Here is an 18,590-nt window from a genome sequence, read left to right on the forward strand (position 1 = left end):
TCCTGCCCTTTGGGCAGGGGGCTGGACTCGATGATCTCCCGAGGTCCCTTCCAGCCCTAATGTCTATGAAATCTATGAAAAACAACTCACCCAAAGTAAAATAGCAAATGTTTACCTTAACATATAAAAAGGTATCATCTCATCTTTATATGTTTGGAGAAAATCTTGCTAAGAAAGTAAAAACAAACTATACTATTGTATAGTTTACAATGAAAACTATAACTACTTTTCCTAATTGTATGATGCCAAAGACATTACCAATTCAAGGATGACACAGCTAATACCAAAATATGTGACACAGAATGTAATCTCACATTTAGATACCAGAAACCTAGGCCCCTGCTACTCGTCACATATATTATACAGTTAACTGGTTAATCACTCAATAAATTTAGATGAGCCACACAAGCAAAATAAGACTAATTACATGAACATGGGGCTATACTACTACTTAAGATATGATTAACTGGTTAATCACGTCTTAAGTGTAATCTCTGCCAGGGGCCTTAGATTTTTTTAAGTATTATTATTTCATTGATTTATATTACCGGGGGTTTTTTCAGGCTGACAAAGTTTGTATCGCTTATCAAAGTATTTGTGCCAACTGTTTTTGCCAACTGAAAACACTGTGGACAAGAGAACAAAGAGACATAATACTACTCTAAATGTTATATTACGATATTATATAATTTAATTATTATTAATACTACTAATGATGGTGGTGATGAGGATGATAATAAAAATTCTTGATCCTCATGTAGATTTAGCTAATAAATGATGCTCAGACTATTCCAAATGTGTGTAGTGACTATACTACATGACAGTTCAAATGTTCTTGCCCTTTATACGCAGAAGTACTCTAGCAATACACACACAACTCAGGAATCTTAAGTCATGCAGAGATTAGAGAGAATAAGGTTACATTCATTCCTAACAAAGCACTTTTCTCTTGTGAATTGGCTAGTTCAGCATATGCCACAGAGGAATGTTCAGATGACACTGCTGACCAGATGGGTCAGAGCTATCATACTAATGTACAAATTTCTGATACTCCTTAGGGGAGAACCCCAAATCCTGCATCACTTTCCATTTCAGTAGTATCCTCAGGAGAAGTCACCTATGATGAAGTCAATTCCCTGAAATTCCAGAAGATTATACTCAGCTTAAGGACAGATCACAGGATGCTCTTAGCTGGGAAATAATTTAATGCAGCTTTGTCTTGGTTTTTCACATGGAGAGAACCATAAAGTTGTGCTATCAACAACAGCAAGCTTTTGGGAAACAAGGAAACTGGGTTGTATAAGTACCTACTGCTTGTAAAACTACTTGACCACCCAATCATTGAGAAAAAACCTACCTGCAAAAGGGCAACTGTATTAAAATCTGACCCTCTAATGCATTTTCATACCGTTCTCACTTCAGGACTGATGATGCTTCCAGCATAGTGGACAATGATATTATAAACACACTTTTTCTTTTTTCTTATTAATAAATTAGGTCAGCAGTGGCAAGCAGCACTGAGAATCTTTGAGCTGCTTTCCACCATGTCCCTGCCATGGAAAGTTGTCTTTCAGATGCTACTACAGGCTTATCCCTTATTTAATCCATCACAATCTTGCAAATACCTCCATTTCAGTCATAACGCTTCTTTTAGTCAATTCTTCCACCTGAAAGAGGTTTCCTATTGTTTTCAACTTGTTCAGAATGTAGACTCATGGTCTTCACTTCATTTAATTCTATGTAAATTCAAGTCAGTTTTAAATTAAAATTCACTCTCTTTTAATATACACTTTCATATACAGCAGAATGTTTTTCAATTTCCCAAAACTAACAGATGAAGTAGGATTTTTCAGAAGCAAATACTCATCTCTCCTTTCTTCCCTGCTCTACTTCCAAAGTTATGAGCACATATCCCTGCCACTGAATTGTCTATGGAAGGGAAGAATTCAGCCCTTTGAAATTAGTCTTGCCTTATTAGACGTAATTTACTTTCTGCATCACTAGGTATCTTACACCAAGTCTACACTATCATGATTCAAAAAAATCTCATCAGCGTCAACCTGATGCATTGGAGCAGAAAATCAGGCCCTACATACTTACAATTAGGTCATGGACACATGAACAAGGTACCAGCAAGTAAATGAGGGCAGGGATTTACAGCATATCAGCCACTAATTGCTCATATGCACGTTAGCTAGTACAAAGTAACTGCCCATTTGCACACTCGTTCTCCAAAAGTAAATGAAAGGTATCCCATGGGAGCTTAGCTCTCTTTCATTGACTTGTGTTCCCTGAATAGTCATCAACCTAATTTGGCTCACAGTTACAAGTGTTGGCACAAGTTGTAATCAGTCCTTTTTTTTTAATGCCAAGGAAATACTAATCTTAATTCTTCCAGAGTTCTCCCACTTTAAATCTCCAGCCAGAAGAACAGATACATGGCTATAAAAAAAATCCCACAGCAGAAAGTTTACAGACTTAAAACACATACTAGCAACAAACCTAAGTTTATTCTATCCCACACTGTATCTCTATTTAAATGTATTTAATATATTTAAGAGTTCAGTTTAACATATTCTGTGATTATATTTTCACCTAGGATAAGATTTAGTATTCTACGCATTGTGCATACAGTTGTTTCATCCCACCACATTCACTTAGCTTATTAAAAGTGAAAAGGTGTTGTGGAAAAGGTAGAGTAATAAAAACTACTGCAGACCACATTTGTGAGAATATACTTACCATGCTGTTCATTTTTGAAGAAGAGGAACTTGTTCTCTGCTTTCGTAGACTATTATGTCCCTCCGTGTTTCCATCCTTTGGTTTCACTATCAACCTGCTACTTCCAGCCGTTCCTTCTGAAGAGGACCTCAAGCGTTTTTCTATGAATCTGCCTTCTCGGTATGGACTGAAGCTACTGGAAAGATCAACTACAAATAGAAAAACAATCAGCAAAAACTTCACATTGACTGAACAGTTTCATTTGAACGGAGGTTATTCATTTAGTAGAGAACTCCTAGCTATTTTTCCATAAAAAGGCACACGTGTAATACTGTCAGCCACCAATCCATTGGGTTTTACCTAATGGTCCATTTATTTTTGTCCAGCCATCAGGCTCACTACATTACTTCCCATGCTCCAGAAGGACTTGCCTTCCCTTCCTCTCTCTTCCTCATCTCAGGACACTCACTTGTTGAGCTGCTGCACAACACTACACACTGGAAGAACTCTTCCCAGATAATTTGTTGATAGAGAAAACTTGACTGGCTTTCCTTGCTCTTCAGAGCAGGCTCAGCTTTCAGCTGCCTACAGCACCGTAAGTGTTCCAGAAGAGTGCCTGGATGTGCCCAGCTTACTGAAAATGTGTCTGGACATTAGGCCTGTGCAAGTAGGCAGCTATCCAATCCAGCTTCAGATCCGGCCACTTCAGATGCCAGCAATCTGAACTCGAGCTCCGGACTGGGTTTCCACTTCGATCTGGCCAAAGCGGCTCCAAAGCTTCAGAGCCGCTTTGGAGATCCAGCCATAGGGTATAATGTTGGTGGATGAAACTTGCAGGGATGGCAGTCTCTGAGGAGAGCATGAAGCCTGCCAATTTTCAATAAGATCGCTGCAGGGGTCTGGGGGAAACTGTACCTCAAATTCTTGAAAGAAAAACTCACGTCATGTCTATGTGTTATACCACAGCAGGGTCAAAACTGCAGGGGTAGTATCCTGTGCTGAGGCCACAAAACCTGCCACGTTTCAAGAAGATCGATGCAGGGGTTTGGGGGAAACTGCACCTCAAGCTGCTGACAGGCAAAACTCATGACAGATGACCCTGTGTGTGTTAATGCGCAGCAGGCTGAAAACTGCAGGGGAAATAGCCCCTGCTCAGGCCACGAAGCCTGCCAAGTTTCAAGAAGGTAAGTGCAGGGGTTTGGGGGGAACTGCATCTCAAGCCGTGGACAAGTTTTGCCTATCAGCAGCTAGGGGTGCAGGGCCCCAGAGCCCCCCTGCACCGATCTCCTCCACAGCTGGCAGGCATCACAGCAGGGGCCACCATCCCTGCAGCTTTCACCCCACTGCGCCTTAACACACACAGTATCACCCATGTCACGAGTTTTGCTTGTCTGCAGCTTGAGGTGCAGTTCCCCCCGAACCCCTGCACCTATCTCCTTGAAACTTGGCAGGCTTTGTGGCCTCAGCAGGGGCCACCACCCCTGAAAATGTCATCCAAACAAGACAAAAAAACAACAAAGTTATTCACTGATTCCCCATTATACCCTATGGCCGGATCTCCAAAGCGGCCCTGAAGCTTTTCCAAACCGCTTCAGAAAGCCTAACGAAGCCAGCGCTTCGATCCAAATGTGCTGCTTCGGACGCCGAAGAGTCCAAAGCTTCTCTGGATCCGAAGCAGGGTCCAAAGCCTCGCACAGCCCTACTGGACATAACTTACATGCCAGCACGCAACAATAGGAAACATTCATTCCAGAACAGGAGCACCATTCATTATCACTGCATAAGATTCAGACACACAGGGGTTGACCTCTTTCTAACTTACCCAGTCTTGGCCAAACAAAGCTAGAGCTTGGCACCAGCCTACATCTATCATTCAGCCAGCAAGCTAAATTCCCTTCCCACTCACCTCCCACCCATAGTTAAATGGTGTAATATTGAGGAAAAGGGAAAATATGAACTTCTCCCCACCAAAAAAAAAATATCTAAGCAAGCAGGATGTAAGCATAAGAAAAGCATGGCAGTATAAACAATCTTTCCTCTTTTACTAATAGGGAATAGGTGGATAGTGGTAAATTAAAAAGTTTAGATTAATGTTATATGCTGGAATATAAAACGTATGAAGAAATATACAGATTATCACTCCATTCAAACAATCCATAGCTCAATCCTTTCCAGTCTAAAACTGTATATCACTTCCAACAAAAACGGTTGGATTGCCATCCCTATCAGTCAAATAAGAACCTTTTTAATTTGAATTTATCAAAACATGAAGGTTTTGCATTGAATATAGATTCTGGAATTTTTTTGCAAGAGGGGCATAAACTTAAACTTGTTCAAGTTATTTATACTTACTAATTTTACACACCATATATGATTTCCGCCCCCCCTCCCATTTCTTCAATTTAATTTGTATAGATGGCAGCATTTTATGCATCGTCTCAACTGTTCTTTTTCTCCCATGTGGTCATACAGGTTTTTTTTATTTTAAATAACATTTTCATCACACATCAAAAAGGAGGGGAAAAAAAACACACATCTTTCCTTTTTCAATAGGCAAATGTAATCATAGCATGACAGCAATTAATCCCATGTTAGCTAGACATATAATATAACATGAGTGGCCCTTTACCCAACTTTTGCGCACACACAAAAATCTCTAGTTTGAATAAAGTGGCTTTTGATTTGTCAGAAAGATAGGCTGAAGCGCGAGTGCTGCTGGCATCCAAACAGAAATACTGTGAGGCCTGTGTAAACAATCAAATTAACACAAGTTAACGGGACCAAGGAGTTATTGTGGAACAGCTAACACAGAAGCTGCAAACAGGTGTTGCCCTTGTCATAGTAGAAATATTTTTATGGCAGCATAAAATGTGAGCAACCAGATATCCTTGACCCTTGCTGCACCCCAAATGCAGGGGAAGTCTATTTGGTTATGGCACAATCCCCGCAACTTGAGGCTGCCTGTAGTCTCCAGATGTCCCAGGCAGAGGATTCTGGGGTGCACATACCATGCTGCCCAGCAAGGGAACCCCACGGAATTCCCCACTCTATGTTTGCATATGCATGCCCCAGGTCAGGTCCAGGCACCTGGGGCCACTGTCCTATAGGATCAGGCCTCTGAAGCCCCAGAAACAGCAGGGGCCTGACCTTGGGGGACAACGGCTCCAGGCAATATCTGTTCTGGCCAATGCATCCGATCAACTGTGGCAGGAGACATCCTGGCACAGCTGATCCCATAATAAAAATGACATCTGCTTGTCGGCAGAGCAACTGTTTACATGCCTGCAATTACCTTGCAGTAAGAAAAAACTTTAGGGCAACCTAGCCCTCTTTCATTCAGGGGTAATTTTTCCCAATTGACCTTCCATTTAATACAGCTCAAGAGAAAATTACTTAAGTTTAGACAATGATCAAACTAACACAACATTGAACAGAAGCCCAGTGAGGCTCAGTTAGGTGTAATATCTAAAACTAATAGTATTTTTTTAATTGGGTAGGCTTCAGTGTTGAAAATGTTCCTTCTAACAAAAGCTAAATAGCCTGACAGTGCCAGTCACCTGTGAGACAGCTATTATAATACAATGCCAGAAATGCGTACATGCAAGAAAATATGAAGAAATGTCCACCTTTAAATCCAGTCTATATACATAGTTAATGTCTTTGAGGAAATATGTATTTGCAAGTTCTTTTTGCTTCCATGCGTTCTTTTTGCCAACCCTCAATCATTTATTGTGAGTAATGAAATTTTGGCAACAGCTGCAGGTAGCTGATGCTTCTGCCAAAGGCCCAACTTTCATGTTACCTTGAGGAAGCAAAATATGGACGCAAGATAGTCCCACACAGTGTCCTGCAGTAAGGAGATGCTGCCCTTAAATTGAAGCCTAGAGACACAGCTCTTCCACTAATTGCTGTGCCTAGACATATGTAAAAAGTATTAGGATGATGATGATAAACTAAAGACACATAGGGCAATCCAGGAGGATAATTATCTTTTCCATGCATCCCAGAGAAGGTAACAGAGCTTGTACAACACCATCAGATAAAGACTTGGATTGTATTGAACTTCCATCTGTAACAGAGGCAAGCCTTTTGCACTCTTATAACATCTTCCAAAAAGAACATGCAAAGGGCTTCTGTTGTCCTCATTAACAGGAGGTGACCAGGTCACCCTCTCACAGCTAGACTATATAAGGTCATGATGCTGCTGTATTTTCTTTTCCTAAAGGCAGAGGTTTTGAGAAGTCCTGGAAGCTCAATTTTTAGAACCAGAAGTTCTGCACTCAGTTTTGCCTCATGATCATAGCAGGATCACCATTAACATTCATCTGCAGCTACTATACCACCATCTGCTGCTTCCAGGGTCAGAAACAGAAACCAAGAATCCAGAAGTTTGGTTTTCACTAATGCCTCATAAAGTACTTTTGTAAGCCATAGTAACATGCCTGTTGCCTCTCCTTAGAGGTCAATGTTATATAAAATTACAACAGCATACTCTGTGCTTCTAATTACTTGTATTACTCCAACTGAATACAACTGTGCAGTGGTTCTGAAGCTTACAAGGTCAACTCTGCTGAGGTAGTATGAAAAATCTACCTATGTGTAGAAGGGTTCATATATGAACCATGAATTAACTCTTGAAATGATTTTATAATAAAAAAAATCTATTTAGATTTAAATCTTCGTATATTAATACTTGTTTTACCTTTTTGTGATTGCATATTGGTCAACAGGAACTCTCCCAGTAGGAACAGGCTATAGCAGGTACAGCCTGTTAGGGACTGAGAATGGTGTATAGAAGAGTTTACCTGGTTGTTCAAAGACTTGAAGGTCATGGTTTGTTGCAAGCTCCAAAAAAGGTCAAAACATGATATGTAACAAAACTTTTTCCAAAAAGCAAGCTTCAATCCAGCTACAGAGTAGCCTTCACTTAGAGGGCCTTGGTTAGTCCCAGTTCTAGTGCCTTACAGCCTAAGTTTACAGCTAAGCTTTGTTCATGATTATAAATTCTTGGAGAACAGGGTGTATCTTATTATGTGCCTAGTACGAGGGCTCCACCTGAGCTGCCACCTCTAACAGTTCCTGCAGCACGGGCCAAGATCACCTTACTCATAAATTTGCAAGAGTTGGCAATACTGTAAAGTTCAATACATTATGAACAGTCAAGAGGAATTAATAAAACATGAGAAGACAGTCCAAAACATGGATATTTATTTTTAATTCTCATGATTTTGGTGCCAATCTGATGAAATTGTTACACCTGAGGCATGATTTCTGAACTGCAACAATACACTAAATAAACTACTTTGTAATTCAGAATTCCTCTTAGAGAAGAAACCAGGCCAAAAGCATACAACATACCTTTAGAGTGATTAACCTTATATTCCTGTTGTTGTTTAAAGAACTGAGTTTCAGAACACGACGGGAGAATCTTAGATGCCATTACAGGAACCATTTCTTTAATGTGTTCAGGTACTGTTAGGTCATGGTGGTCACCACTTAATTCATGTGCTTTTGGGTTGGCTTCCATTGTTTTTTCTGCGCAACTTAACATCAAAGTTTCTAATTGTGCATCTGCAGAGTTAATTTTGCCTATATGCCCGGCATCTTCAACAGGTAGTTCAGTGGCCCGTAGTAATACTTGTATCTGATTAGCAGCAGAGGTCTGGGGTAAGATATTTGATTCAGTATTGCATAAGGTTGTGCATCTCACAGGAGCTATACCAAGCTGGGAAGTACTTTCTACGTGCTCATTTTCCCTCATGTGAGCTGTAGCTGGGTTGAGGAACATCCGAGAGGTAGAAACACGGTGGCCAAAGTTCTCTGGGAGCAGCCCTGTGTTTGCATTATTAGTTGGCGCATCAACTTCTGAAACTGAATCCTCTGTCAAGGCTAAAAACTCTGAAGGGGTGTGGACTGTGGTGGGATCAGCGGAAAGTAGTGGGGATTGCAAAGAACTTCCTGTGCATTCTGTTATCTCAGCGGAGCATGAAGGAGAGGACCTTACTGTGACAGACTCACATTCAACATATGGTTTAATCTCTAATAAGCATCCAGACTGTTGCACGCAGGATACCGACTGGCTCTGGGGGACTGGCTTTGAAAACTTGTAGTGTGAAGAAAAAGACTTAGGGAGAAGTTTTCGTGTGGGCTGTTTAGTGGAGCATCTGCTTTGCTCCTCTGTAAAGCCAGAGTCATCACTCTCATTCTTGCCAGAACTTAAGCAATTTATGAAGACATTCTTATTAGTTGAGGGCTCCTTCCCCTTTTCAAAGTCCTCTGTCAAAGACCTTGTTATTTTCTTGCTGCGCGAGCCGCCAAAACCAACCGAATGTCTCCCTCTGCTTTTAACGTGCTCCTCCAAGCCAAGTTTCTGCAAACTGTTGTGAGCAGACTGGACGCCATTTGAAATACTTATATTCTGGTTTGCAGATTCAGATTTCTGTTCACTCCCTTTCTTGTGATGAAAGCTAATGGAAGGAGTACGGAATATGCTCCTACGCTTGCCTGTACTCCCTGAGCTTGAATTTGTGCTAGAAGGAGAGGAACTGTGGACACCAACAGTATTGACAGAGGAAGGCGAGGAAGGAAGGGAATCGTGTCTTCGGCTAATACTCCTCCTGAATATTGGCAATCGGGACACAATAGTTGACCGTCTTGATCCTGAATCCCCCATCAGGACCTGGGGTTCTAGGTAGCCAATACACCAATCTGGGGTAAGTAAGGAAAAAGAAAACAATAACAATTTTAAAGTAGCAGCATACATATATATGCAAGCATATGTTAAAGCAATCTAAATAAATGAAGACATAGCATTTTTAGACTTAAAAAGTCCATTGTTCAGTACAGATGGCTCTTGCTGTATTTGACCAAAGGCATTTATTAGTATGTCAATGTGCAGTCAAAACTGAATTTCTGAAACTCTTTTAACTGAGTAAAAGGTTAGGCTCAAAGTGTATTAAATACCATAGATTTTCTTTTTTACATTCCATCTGAAGTCCATTTGTTCCACCACATCAGGCCCCACTTACTTCAAGATTTTAAACTCCCCAAAAGAAGAGACCCTGATTTATCTAAGTTCTGTGACGTGCTCAGCTCTGTTCTTGCCACTTCAGGGCTGAAATTTTCATAGGAAGCCAAAGGAATTAGACAACGGGAGTTAAGCACACTGTAGATACCCTTGAAAATCCCAGCAAAATTGCATTACCTATGAGCTATTAGATAAATCACATGGGAAAGGAAATACCATCTCTGGCATCAGACTTTTTTTTTTATGATTTAATATTGATTTCTTCCTGAGACACTTTACAATTTTTTACCAATAGAAAACTAGAATACAATTTGCCATTTGAAGCCTACAGTTTCTCTCTCAACATTTTACAGAAATAATTGTGTAGTTTGATCACTTATTTATATTAAATTGCCTATGTCTTATTTAGAGCGAAAATATTTTAAAATAAAACAATGTGAAATGCTTAGAAATATCTCAAGTTAATCAATAAATTCAGTTTCCAATTAAACTAGCAGTGGTAGAATTTTAAGAAAATATATATTCTGAGTGGATCCCAATCTGTGTTTGTGTAATGAATGCAGAACCATAAAGAGAACAATATGGAGATGTGATATATGATCATAAGTACAACCGAAACTCTACAGGTGACTTTCAATGACGTTAACTGGAATTTTGAGTGTTCAGGATCTTTGGGGCGGGGAGGCCATTTATCAAAATATTCTAGGTCAAGTGAAAAAAGAAGCCAAGAAAAATAATCATACTGACCAAATGAGCATGAAGACTTTAACCATAAAATGATGTAATAAAAAAAAATAATCAAGCAGCCGTGAATTATTAAGAAAAAAAAAAAAAAAAATCAGTGAACAGAATAATTGAAGGAATAGTCATATTAAAGCAATGAAATACATGTCAAGCCAGAGCAAAAGAAATGGTAATAACAAAATCAGTCCAGGGATTCTCATATGATGACTAGTCTTTGTACTGTAATTTCTGCCTCCTCAAAAAGGCTGCTAAGGTCCTAGCCTCCATATGTTATCCGAACAGATATAGTATCAGGATTCACAAAGATCAGGAATCAATAAAGCAATTTTGTGGCTTAAGATGAAAGCAACAGCTTGAGAATGGTAGGTAATCTATATAAAAAAAAAAGATGAAGGGGAAAAACACAAACCCTGGTGATGTTTGATGACAAGCTAGGAATATAAGGTGGGTGCTACTGAGGTTTCAGCAGTTCTGAAATCAAAACAAATTTGAATTCTAGTTTTACAGGAAATGGAAAAGCTAACTGAAATTGGCTTTAGTAAATCAAATGCAAAAAAAATTTTTTTTTAATTGTTTAAGTACGTAAGAGCTGCAGCATTTCCACCATTAAGAGAGAGAGTGTGAATATGCATGTACATGTACTGTAGATGTATATGAAGTTCAGAGACTATACATCTTCATATATACATCAACTCCTGGCACAGTCCCCAAGGATAAGAGGTATAATCTCTCCTCATCAATTTCCATTCTTCCATTTGTGTAGGGGGTCTTTTGGGGAGCGAAATGTGAGAGATTTTTGTTTGACTGGGGGGAGAGAGAGCGAGAGATGCAAAGAGAGATGTATGTATGTATGCATGCATGCAGAATGGAAATGAATTCAGAAGAGAACTTTCATTGTAACCTAGGGACTCAAATTCTGCAATAGCAGTGAAGAGATAGTTGGGCCAACAAGCTACTGCTTGAATTGGCAGCTCTAGGCATATGAACTACCCCTGAGTATAGCTGCATTAGTGACAGCCTGAAGATCAGGGGGAAAGGCAACCAGTGCAACATTAGGGTCTGGCCAGCACTTCACTTCGAGCAGGCACCAGTCCACAATGGGGAAGCAGATAGCATCAGACAGCTTTCCCCACATCCCTCTGCATTGTAAATTTTATCAATATGTCCATGAAAAAAACTTCACGAGGAAAAATGCCAAAGAAAGCTCAAAAAACTGTTCCCCCATCCCTCCCTGATGTCACATGAATGAAAAACCTAACAAACAGTGCCTTTCTAGGAGCGCTTCTGGCATTCTTAGCCATACTCTAAATAACTGAGTTGGAAACTCTAAAATCTGCTTCTTTACTTCAATTTACTTCTTGCATTGAGGTTCCAGGGGGAAAACAGGAAAAAAAGGTTATTCCTTTGCCTGTAGGATGCTAAGAATTTATGCCCCATCAAAAACTCGTATTTAAACTGTGGAAATGGGGAATGTTCAATAACAGCATGTGGAAGCTGAATTACTAAATCACTACCCGCTAGCTGTGGCAAAATTACTTTTATCATAAGTAAGAACTGAACACTTAGAAAATAACAACAAGAATACAGTTTACTAGTTCTTCACATCCCGAAGCAACCTAGAGTGAAGCTGGCTTAACACAGTACTGTTTGCAATGATTATTTTACTGGCACCTGAGCTGCATACCAGACAAACTGAAATAATTCTAGGAGCTGGTCCTACACATTCATCCTACAATCTGAATGTGAGACTGCAGTGCATGTATTGTTTCTTTAAAGCTTCAGTAAGAAAGTCAGGCAAATAAGGGACCAGGAAAGGTGCTTTGCAAAGCTCTGCAGGGAGACTATATAGAGTAGTAGTACTCAACCTTCTGGCCCCACATGCCCAAATCCACCCCACATACACAGATTTGACCACATAAAACAATCTAGCATGCACAGCCACATCACCCAGCCCATGGGGCTTATCACCGGTCCAAAAATTTGGTAGCAAGGTAGTGACAATTCACGGTGCCACCTCTACCCTGCCACCTAATTTCTGGACGTGTAGAAAAACCCACAAGCCAATGACACTGCTCTGCAGGCCAGACACTGAACATAGTTTCATAGTTGGTAGGGTCAGAAGGAACCTGAGCAGATCATCAAGTCCAACCCCCTGCCATGGGCAGGAAAGGATGCTGGGGTCAAATGACCCCAGCTAGGTGATTGTCTAGCCTCCTTCTGAAGACCCCCAGCGTAGGAGCGAGCACCACTTCCCTTGGAAGTTGGTTCCAGATCCTAGCTGCCCTGACAGTGAAGTAGCGCCTCCTGATATCTAGCCTGAATCTACTCTCAGTCAATTTATGGCCATTATTCTTTGTTACTCCCGGTAGTACTCGGGGGGAAAAGGGACTCTCTCAGTGCCTGCTGGTCCCCCTTGGCCAGTTTGTAAACTGCCACTAGATTCCCCCCTCAGTCTTCTCTTGTGGAGGCCGAACAGGTTCAGGTCTCACAGCCTCTCCTCGTAGGGCCTACCCTGCTGCCCCCGATCATGCAAGTGGCTCTCCTCTGGACCCTCTCGATGCTGTCCACATCCCTCCTGAAGCGAACATCATTAGTACAGAGTAGGGTTGCTCAACCTCTGGCCCGCAGGTGAGATCTGGCTCACAGCACCATGTCATCTGAGCCACAGGGCTCTCTACAGGTCTGGAAATTTGGTGGTGGGGGAGCAGTGCCAAATCTTCTAACTCATGCAGAGCCCCATGCCCTGCATGCTGGATCCACTGCTCTATCCCAGTGTACAGGGGCAGGTGGGGGAGACATCAGGCCCACAGGGCCCAATCCTGATGTGAGGGCCCAAGACGGGGCAGTACCAGGCCAACAAGACCCAACTCCAACACATGGGGAGCAGGGCGGACACAATGCCAGCCTCCTTGTATCCAATCCAAGTCCCCAGTGGGGGCAAGGGGAGGGAAGGAGCACAAGGGGTCAGTGCCAGATCCCTGGCACACAATCCTGGTACACAGGGGGCAAGAGGGAGCCCTAGGACCCAATCCTGGGGCACACTGATGGGGTGGCCAGAGCTCAGGGCTGGAACTGGCCCACACACAGGTCCCATGACACCCATCTGGCCCATGGGGCTAAAAGGTTGAATACTACTGGTACAGAACACAGGCACACATAACAGAATGGTTTAAACACATAACACAGATTAAACCTGAAGCGAACAGACATACAAGCCTATTTAAACCAGCTTAAAGACATCTGAAATGGTTCAAAACTATACCCAGAAAAATCATGCACTGTTTTAAACTGGTTCACTGTGAAATGGTTTTGTGTGAAGACACCAGGCATTCTATAGCATAGGTCTGGCTGTCTTTTTCCATTTTGTTGGTTTGTTTTTTTTTAATCCATGAGCTCCCTTGCCTGCTTGCTCAATAAAAGTTATCTTTCTAACAACCACTTTGTGACCTCACTTCCTTCTCAATTGCAGCCTGACATCCCATCCCTGCTTGTCAGGTTCCTGGGTCCAAGTACTCCCCCTTTCCCATCAAGCCCTGCCAACCAAGTCAGGCAAGCACACTGCAGATTTCAGTCAATAACAGAGTATTGCAGTTTATTAGGAAAAAAGGGAAAGTGAAATATTAAAAACGCCCCCAGCCACTGGCCACCCACCCCTTGGGACTCCCAAATGACGGATGCAAGCATTCCTTCCTTCCCCAGATCACCCACTTGCTATGTGTGTCTGAGCCCTATCCTGCAACAACTGTGAAATGGTTCCCAATACACGACATTTTGGAACACAGAAATTGTTATGTATGGCCACACCCAAATAAGTTGGGGGACAATACTTTTTAAATTTTTTTTCTAGTTCTATTCACCAGGAAAACATGACCCCATCCTTTGTCAGTCTCACACCAGACTGCCAGTCAAGCAATACTCTCTGTACATAATGCCCCAATATGGGTGTCACAGTCTTTTCACCTGCAGCCACTTACATGACTAAAATTTACGAAGTTAGGACTTATTGTACTTATGTTTCTGAATTTTTTTATTTTTTATTAAAAAGGTATTATTTTAACTTTTATTTTTCCTAAAATTGAAGGCAGCTTATGACATGATAAGGTAAATGCACTATGCAATCACTCTTAATTATCATGAAGTTTTTGGTCCTTTAGATGAATACACAACTTTTTGTGTTAACAGATTTAAGTGTTCAATATCATCTTTTCAAATGGACTCTAACAACGAGCACAACTAAAACCTATCTGTTGTGCAGAGTGGACTTTCCAATTTTGCTTTTTTTTTTTTTTTTTTTTTTTTTAAAGGACCTTGTTTTGGACACTCAGGTTTTAAAAACATCTTCTAGGTAGATATTTTCAAGGTGGTTTCAAAAGAGATAAAAAAGAACAGAAAAGAACAGCAGAGCAGAAATGATGGAGGATTATCTAATGATCTGCTTCTTCTCAGGCATTTGGCTAGAGCTTAGAATTTACAGGGCCCTATGTTAAAAATAATGTGAAAGACAAAAAGTGTGTGAACAGTGTGATTCCCCGCTGTTAGCAATTTCAGAAGTTACTCAAAAAAGTTTTCCTTTCATTGCTACAAATCAAGATGGCAGAAAAACTACTGAGAGGGAGACTCTAAAAAGCCTCTGATTGATTTGAAAAATATTTTTAAGTGATTTGTTCAATTGCTAGAGATGACAAAGAGGTTTGATAGTTTAGACTTCTGCCTTATTCTTCTAGCACAGCATCAGGCTACACACTAACTTTATACCCTCATCCTACATACAGAAGTTACACCGGTTTAAGTTAATTAGGTTTTAAAAACAGATGTAAAAATCATTGCAGGATTAAAATATGAAATATAGTTACAAGATTTTGCCCCTTTCAATTTAACTATTATTGTGCATGGTTCACTATCAAGAGATGCATAACATAAAACTTTACCCTGAAAGATCCAGTGTATGGCAAAGGTATTAAACATACAAAGTGTCTGAAAATGTTACTTTTTGGGGGTGAGAACTCCACTGAAATTCATCATATCAATTTACACCAACTGAACTTGACTTGGAGTTCTTTTTGCTTTTATGACATTTTTATTCTAAAGACTATGCTGATGAAGTAAGCACCTTCAATAAGCAATATCTCCTGATACTGCTTTTAAATACCAGCAGATGGAGCAGTGGGTCTAATCTTTCTTTGCCTGAAAACATGTAAGCAGTGTCAGGATCTTTACTCCTTAGAGTGGCCTTTGGGATCAACTTAGAGCCTGAAATTATATGGAACATTTAACACAATCAAAACCCTGTTTACAAACTAAAAATTGCAGAGTGTTTTGTCTGCATACATTTTAAGGTCAAATGCAAAGCAGATGTTCCCTTGATAAAAACAGCCACTCCACACTTTTTTTTAGCTCAGTTACTCTCAGCCAGAGTGCTGGGCCACCCAGAGGTACAGCGAGATCCTTTGGAGGGAACCTGAGGTGTGGGGAAATAAGCTAAGAGTGAGGAGATAAGAAGATAAGTTCAAGTTCAGCTCCCCCCTGCCTGGCCTCTGCCCCATCCCTCCACAAGTGTAAGCTATGCAACAATGACTAAATCAGTTTTTGCAATGTGGTGTTGGCCAACTCACAACAACTCACAAAAGTCTTGAAGGAGTACAATGAGTCTAATGAGAGTTACCTTAAGTTTACTGAGGATCCCCTGAATCTTAAAAGCTTGAGAACCACCATTTTAAACAATTTAAAGGCCAGAGATCTACCCAGGCCTAAAAACATCTCCATAGTCTGGTGTGGTTAAGGCCAGCCTATTTCTTTAGCCAAGGTACACAAGACAGCAACGTGGCTTCCGCCATGTCTAGCCACCTCACTCAATGGCCCAAATGACCATTTACAGCTGACCCATTTATAAGCGGATCAGCTAATAGAGGCTTTTGGTTCAAGATGGGACAAAGCTCAAACTTGCAGCTCTCGACCTGTATGCAGTGTTTTTCTTCAAAGATTAGTGTCCAGTGCTCATTAGATAACATGTTAATCTCTGGTCTTCCAAGTTTCTAAGTCAGTGTGGATGCAGGTGATGCAACTCATACTGACAGACCCAAAAGCAAACAGAAAGAACACAACACAAACTAAAGCCACTTTTTTTTGGAAAATCTTTGTGATTTTTAAGATCTTTGGGGCTGCTCTTCGGGTAAAGTTAAGCTACTATAAACAAGATAAAACATAAAAAACTAAATACAAAATCATACCTTGAGATATCAGCCATGCCAAGACAGTGGGCAGTGATTATGACCTGATGCAAGACCTGTATACACTGGGTGCTGAGACAGGCTTAGCTCAAGTGTGGGAGGGACCTACCTTCCACACATCATCTGTTCCGTCACATGTTTATTTGTTCTAACCAAGAATTATAATTTACAAGAAGAATCATAAACATCCCAAAAAAAACCAACACCAACACTCAGTGCATGCATTTCTTATTAAAATATGCCAAAACCTTCATGATGTGCTGCAAAACAAAATTTTGAAGACTCCAATCCCAGCGTTAACTCTGCATGGGCTCATGGAACGCCCCATGAGCCCAACATGGCCCTACATAGTTTCAGGGGTTCACTGGAACAACAGAAGAAGGAGGAACAAGGGCCTCAGTCAACAATGACCTCAGCATCTGTGTCACTATTTATTATTGTTGTAACTGTTATTTATTATTTGTATTATGACAGCTTCATGAGGCCAGAGCCCTGCACGGCACTAGACATTATCCACATGTGGAAAATGATACATTCCTTGCCTCAGAGGCAATAAGGTAGCTAAGAACATTAGCCATATTCCCCCCTTTCTTATAACAAAAATAATGATTCCTCTGAATATTAAATGGTCTATTAACAACATTCCCATTAATGAGTAACTCTGTAATACAACATTTCAAGGAGTTAGTAAAGCAAGTTTTCTTTACACTTTTTCAGGAACTGAAAAAGACTAAATTGTGCTGAGATAATTTGTTTTTGTGTGAATGAGTAGAGACAGAAAATCTCTCCTGTTCCTTATGAGCAAAACAACTTTCCTGGGTTGTGATTTCTTACGTTTTCTTTTTATGCATATTGCAATTTTGGAAAGACAGCATGAGAATTTCAAGCATGTGGAATAACAACAGCAAACACATACCTCTTTACTCTGAAACTGCAGAAATCAGTGTGATGTACACACTTGCAAATATGGAGGGGGGGTTTTGTTATTGTAAAGAGTACTTAACAGGTGCTCATGAAAACTTGTTTGCTGTACTGAAAACTGATTTTTGCAAACTATGTTTTCTTTATTGGACAGGAAAAATAAAAAACACGGGAACCCAGTTTTCCTGTATTTGAAAGTGGGAAGGCAGCATTTATTTCTGTTACAACAAAATTATATTTCAAGTCTCCCTTTGCTTCCAAATGTATTCAAAGCTTTCAGAGACTAAGCAAGGATGCATGCAGTTCAATTTTCACATAAACCATGCATACATCCAATTACATAGTCCATTTTGACTGGTAAAGTGCCAATTTAAGAGAGCCCTTTTACATGCCCACAAGCACTATTCCCAGTGCTCAGATTGAATGCTTTCTGTAGTTTTAATTTAAAGTGGAAAAATGGTGGTTTCTTCATCTACGTCCTCTTTTGACTTAAAATTATCCAGAAGGTAAACGTTAACATAGAGTAAGTTATAGGAATTCATTCTTTATCCATTATCAGTAGATCTGTACTATCAGTAGATCTGTACATTCTTTTCATTTACCAGGTGAATTGTCGAAGCACTAGAAGGCAAAGCAATGGAAGAGATCTCCAAGAACCTACAGGCCAAAACTGTTTTATATCACAATTAGTTTTTAAAACACCCACTACTTCAAATGCCTTTCATATTCAACCTATCTAAAAGACCTTAGAATAATGAATTAAATACTGGTACAGCTGTGACCCCAGTCAAAAGGAGCAGAGGCTATGTAGTCCATATCAGCTCACCCTGGAGAAATAATTGGGAACTCTTCAGCTTTTATGGGAAGTGAAAATTGCCTATGACAAAGGTATTAGTCTAAATTTCATTTCTACCTGTCCAGCTACCAGGCACAAAAGGGAGGGACAAAAT

General features: G+C 40.5%; 1 protein-coding gene across 3 annotated transcripts in view; it reads right to left on the minus strand.

Moving 5' to 3' along the window:
• The window catches only part of CCSER1 (coiled-coil serine rich protein 1), a 1,382,889-nt gene that overhangs the window by 1,239,699 nt on the left and 124,600 nt on the right, over positions 1 to 18,590 (minus strand). For all 3 annotated transcript variants that reach the window (XM_019552963.1, XM_019552965.1, XM_019552964.1), the window contains exons 2-3: positions 8,080 to 9,429; positions 2,743 to 2,930 (exon numbers count right to left, since the gene is read on the minus strand). In XM_019552963.1, the coding sequence (XP_019408508.1) occupies positions 2,743 to 2,930; positions 8,080 to 9,394 (1,503 nt within the window). In that variant the 5' untranslated portion in view covers positions 9,395 to 9,429. The remainder of the gene's footprint in view (positions 1 to 2,742; positions 2,931 to 8,079; positions 9,430 to 18,590) is intronic.

The sequence above is a fragment of the Crocodylus porosus genome, unplaced genomic scaffold (assembly GCF_001723895.1).
Source record: "Crocodylus porosus isolate Cpor-Errol unplaced genomic scaffold, CroPor_comp1, whole genome shotgun sequence".
Lineage (NCBI taxonomy): Eukaryota > Metazoa > Chordata > Crocodylia > Crocodylidae > Crocodylus > Crocodylus porosus.